This window comes from Dermacentor silvarum, chromosome 1 (genome assembly GCF_013339745.2).
Source record: "Dermacentor silvarum isolate Dsil-2018 chromosome 1, BIME_Dsil_1.4, whole genome shotgun sequence".
NCBI lineage: Eukaryota > Metazoa > Arthropoda > Arachnida > Ixodida > Ixodidae > Dermacentor > Dermacentor silvarum.
In genome coordinates this window covers 215,026,677-215,032,147 of record NC_051154.1, presented here as the reverse complement: position 1 = coordinate 215,032,147, position 5,471 = coordinate 215,026,677, and the positions used below count along the sequence as shown (strand labels likewise).

The window sequence follows — 5,471 nt, the reverse complement described above, 5'->3', positions numbered from 1 at the left end:
GGGGGTGGGGGGGGGGGGGGGGGGGTGGGGGGGGGACAGCACTCCGGGGGGGGGGGGGGGGGGGGGGGCATTAGAGGCACCGCGTATGCGCCCCACGGACCGCGATAAGTCGCTTAATTTCGGTTTTTTCAAGGATGCATAAATGGTCGCCATGAAGCAACTTCTCTTCCTCGGCAAGATTGCGGTCAAGGGCTGTAATATTGCATGACGTTTAATGTTTCTTATACACTGATTGACGCTGTGCATGCAATGGGGCTTCTGCGTTGCCCAGGGGGCGCTGCAAAATGGTGCTAATGATGTTGATGATGTAATGATGATAGATGTAGTAGCGGCCAGCCCCTTTGTAACGGGTGACACACGCAATGTCCTGGCCTACCAATTTAGGTGCTAAAAAGCGCCCTCAATCCGAAACTGGGTAGTACCAAGCTCGGTTTTTTGCTTCGGAAAGCACGTTTACAATATGGACCCGCCACTTTCGGTTGTGTTGTACCACGGCTTGCAGCGAATATCGGGCGCGGAAGATTTTTTCAGGGGTGGCACGCTGCGTAAAGGCAAGAAATTAGGCAACGCCGAATACGTTTATATACGTCGTTCAAGAAATAAGCGGCAAAGTTTTAGCGCGGTGTCAATCGCAAGTGAAGCGAGTCGCGTACGAAGTTGAACTTCAGGTAAGGTTTGCACGCTGCTAGATTCAGGCGCACAAACGCGAGGAAATGCTTGCTATAAATGAATTCACAGCAGCGATAAGCAGACATGTGCACGGAACTGCTCGAGCGCACGACGGTACGCGCCGCGACGGCAGCGGTCTTTCAGCATATGCCGCGAAACGGCGGGCCTCCTGCAATATTTGTTGACTGCATGCCGCTAAACAAGTAGTCATGCCTGCGCTGTAGTAACGGAAATCTGTCCCTTTAGCAACTGATAAATAACTGATGCAATGCATATGAGCTCGCAGTAACGTACTACGTGCGAATCGCGCTGCAGCGCGAGCTCGTGCGCTGCTCGCTTGATGGAGCTTTTAATGACAGCGCTCGAACATCGATGTGCTGTAATCAATAATGCCTTGCTGCGCTGCCTCAACGTGCTGGCTTGAGGTCAAGGATGAACACACTTAACTCTCAAATCTGTGCTGCTCATAGTGGGGTAATGAAGTTATCCAGCGCGCCCGACGCTCCGCTTCGTGAGGCCTTGAAAGAAAACGGTAGAATCTTATGTTGGGATTCAGGCCTTCTTGCTCGTGGCAGCTCACGACGCACCAGTAACGACGGTGACGCTTTTTCGCGGCTGAGCTAGGTCTCTGCCGATCGGCGTCGCCGATTCCTTCTGCTTCCAGCATTACGTCCCAAAGCACACGGGGAGTCCGTTTTCGTTAAACTAGGCTGCGGTCAGCTTGCAGCGTGGTCGGCGTGGTCTCTGGGAAGTGACGAGCCTTTTCGCACTCGCAACAGGGGCGAAAAAAAGTGCGAATCGACGTAAAACTCGGGCTAGAAACGTGCTTCACCACAGTCATTGCTCAATATACTACCCAAACTGGTACCACCCAGATATAACTTCTCTCGCCGCCACCAGGCGCCGCTACTATACCTCAAACTCTGTTGTTCATGCTGTATTTACAAGGATTAAAAAAAATTAGAGACGAGCGGACTTGGCTTCAACCTTTCCTATTTCAAGCAAGGAGAATGGATTAAACAGTCATTACCAGGACTGATGTATGCGGATGACATTGTACTTATGGCTGACAGCAAGGAAGACTTGCAGAGATTAATGGGCATCTGTGGTAAAGAGGGAGATAGCTTAGGTTTGAAGTTTAGTAAAGAAAAATCGGCAGTCATGACTTTTAATGATAATCAGGGCAGCGAGCATAGGATACAGGAGGTTACGCTGGAGGTGGTGGATAAGTACAAATATCTTGGAGTGTGGATAAACAATGGGGCTGAGTACCTAACGGAACATGAAAAATATGTGACGGCTAAAGGTAGCAGAAATGCAGCTGTGATGAAAAATAGGGCACTGTGGAATTACAATAGGTACGAAGTGGTGAGAGGGATTTGGAAAGGGTTGATGGTCCCTAGTTTGACTTTCGGCAATGCGGTCCTGTGCATGAGATCAGAGGTTCGAGCAAGGTTGGAAACTAAGCAGCGAGGGGTAGGTAGACTGGCTCTGGGAGCACACGGAAATACACCAAATCAGGGGGTACAGGGTGACATGGGATGGACGTCATTCGAGGGCAGGGAAGCCAGCAGCAAGATAGAATTTGAGGAGCGATTGAGAGAAATGGCAGAAAAGCGGTGGGCAAGGAGAGTTTTCAGTTATTTGTACATGAGGAATGTTGATACAAAATGGAGGAAGCTGACCAGAAAACTGTCAATCAAATATTTGGACTGCAGGAGGGGTGCAAACCAGGAAACAGCGGTTAAGAAAAAGGTTAAGGAAACAGAGAGGGGTCTGTGGAAAACGGGGATGCAGACGAAATCAGCACTGGGAACATACCGAACTTTCAAGCAAGAAATTGCCAAAGAAAATATCTACGATAATTCTAGGGGAAGCTCTTTGTTTGAAGCCAGGACGGGAGTATTGCGGACTAAGATGTACCGAGTCAAGTACCAAGGTATAGACACGTTGTGCTGTGCGTGTGGAGAAGAAGAGGAAACGGCTGAACACCTCATACTTTTCTGTAAAGGGCTTAACCCTACAGTGCAAGGCAACGGGCCTGATTTTTTCAAAGCATTGGGGTTTAGGGACAGTGAAGGCAAAATAGACTTTAAGCGGGTAGAAATAACCAAACAGAGGTTATCTGATTGGTGGATAAAATCAAGGCAGGGGTGAAATTTCACCCACCACAAAGTACAAGTTATGTTAATAGTCATGGCTAGGTGGCGTATGCCACCGCCCGATTTAAAGGGTTCAGCCTCATCCATCAATCCATCCTCGAGCGCAAGACGCCCATACCCTGGAGACCATACACATGAAGCAGCAGAGTGACATCCGTAGCCTGCTGTGACTGTAAAATGACGTGCTCAAACAATGGAGCAAACCGCTTGAAAAAAAGCTCGAATGGCTTTTCACTTGCTTGATAACTTAAATACGAAAGCACCCTCGAACTTCGTAAGGTGTATTTTTCGCACGTAACACCCTTTTAGCACCCAGAAGCAATGCGAAAGTGTATTAAGGGTGTAAGCATCGGTGTAAATTGCAAGAAAACGAGGGTGCAGGGAGTCTGTGGGATATTGTGTGTGTACTTACAGGCCTCAGTCGTTTAGGATGAGAAGCTTTTCGTTTCGATTTGTCGACACCTGCTAGCCTTTTAGGCAGCTCGCCGAGTGGTCTGCTAGCTTCTCGTTTTTTTTTTTTTTTTCATTTATTATCGCCTGTAACGACAGCTTTTCACATCGTCACAAGGACCGAAATGAGCATGCTTTGAAAATGAAGTAAGCAACGGAAAGCATACACTGTTCTTTCCTTACAGATAAATACAGAAAAGAATCGGAAGCCTATATAAAGCGACAAATTCGACGAAGCGAATCGATCAATGTCGTCGCCCATTCCACACTGCAACCACGGCCGTTTTTTTTTTTTTTTTTTTTTTTTTTTTTTTTTTTTAAATCCAGCGGCCGTGCTCCAACATACTCTTCAACAGTCTCCTAGAGTGGGGCGGGGCCACAACGCTCCACCTTCGTTATGTCACCTTGGCGCGCGCAGTTCAAATTTCATTTTCGATGTTAACGTGGACGGACGGACGAAAAAAAAAAAAAAAAAAAAAAACCTTCATTGATAGCAGCACCTGGCGAGGTTGCCGGCCCGGGCTCAGGCCACCCAGGCATTACGTGCGGTGAGGCGTAGCCTTTCCACCGCTGTCCGGGCCCGCTGGATTGCCCATAGTTGGTCGTGTAGAACTGAACTAGTCAGAGCGCTTAGCCATCGCTCCTCGAGAAGGTCCGGTTCTATGTTGTCCTCTCTGTATATTGGTCTGATCTCTGTGTATTTCCATAAGACATGTGCATGTCTGCGTGTTCGTACTTGCAGAGCTTGCAGCTCGCTTCTGGGTATTGTGCCGAATTTACTCTATTTAAGTGCACTGGGTTTCTGAAGGTTCTGGTTTGCAACCTTCTCCAATCTGTTTCTTGAGATTTGTCTAGTAATTTGCTTGTGCGGTTGTGGGTATGCTTCTCTTTGATTTTTATAGTGTGTCAGTATGTCGTGGTACGTGACTACCTCCGTCTTCCCCATCGCCTCCGCCGCAGTCCTCACCCCCTCTACGGGGGGTGCGGGGTGTCGAGCCGTCACTCACTGTCCGAGTCACGGTGGGTTAGTTCTCGCGCGACTCGGTGGACCTTCTCGTAGAGCTAGGTTGGGAGGGGTGCTCGGGTCTTCTGTGGTTACTTCCCCCATGTGTGCCGGGATCCATTCGAGGTATATGGGTGTGATTTTGCCGTTCATGAAGTCTGCTGCTCTGCTGTTCAGGGTTTTGGCCGCCTCCGTGGAGACCCAGCCCTCTAATTTTTATGAAGTTCCTAATGGACATCTTGGAGTCGCTGATTATTAATCTGTCTTGTTTCCGACCGTCGCATGTTTACGGCCAATGCGATTGCCCTTTCTTCCGCTGCCTCCGACGATCTGGTCCTGACGGAGCCCGCCGTCACGGTCTTTCCATTCGTGTCTACGACCGCCATTGCGAAGACACCACCGCCGACACCACCACTGTCGATCCGGTTTCGGGGGTACCAGGCGGCGTCTACGAAGAGCACCCCCTCCCGCGCGCCGTAGTTTTTGAGGATCGTTTTCGTGCGGCATTTTCTTCTCTCGACATTGTGTACGTGGTGCATATGTTCTTCGGGATGTTTTCCGCGTTTATTGCGGCTCGGACGTCCGGGTGAATCTGCGCCTTGGGGCCCTTCATTCCGTGGTAGTTTATGCCGATCTTTTCCATGATTTCTCTGCCCGCCTTGGTTCCGGAGAGTCTTTCGAGTTGCGCTATCCTCTGTGCTTCTGCGATCTCGTCCAGCGTGTTATGTACTCCGAGTTGTAGTAGCCCTTCGTGACGCCACGACTTCCGATTTTAGTGCCTACGCCGCGTTAAACGTAAGCCAAACGAGGTTGTCCGCAGCAAGCCGCAGTGCGCTAAGCCAGTGGACTCGTGGCGGCACTCCGCGGCGGCCGCGGTGTAGCCGACCGCAGCGACCAATAGCAGTCGCGTATGGGAATGTGCTTTATTACGAAATAAAGGACCCAGAAAAGAGAGAGGATCATAGCTTCTGTTAAAACGACAGCGTTCGAGAGAAAGGTGACTTCGCGTCCGTTTGCGAGCTCCATGCACCGCGTACGTACGTACGACAGCAAAACTTGGCTGAGATGTTCACAGCAGTGGCGCACCGACGGGGGGGGATTCGGGGGTTGGAACCCCCCCCCCCCCCTGAGGCCGACTTAACCCCCCCCCCCCCTTTTGTTTAACCCCTTTTCTTTCCTTACGCATT

General features: G+C 50.2%; 1 protein-coding gene across 1 annotated transcript in view; it reads left to right on the top strand.

The window, feature by feature from the left end:
* LOC119436901 (putative RNA-binding protein Luc7-like 2) overlaps positions 1-4,497 on the top strand; it is an 8,469-nt gene extending 3,972 nt beyond the window's left edge. The window contains exon 3 of the mRNA XM_049659996.1: positions 4,462-4,497. Within this exon, the coding sequence (XP_049515953.1) occupies positions 4,462-4,497 (36 nt within the window). The remainder of the gene's footprint in view (positions 1-4,461) is intronic.
* Positions 4,498-5,471: the final 974 nt, after the last annotated feature.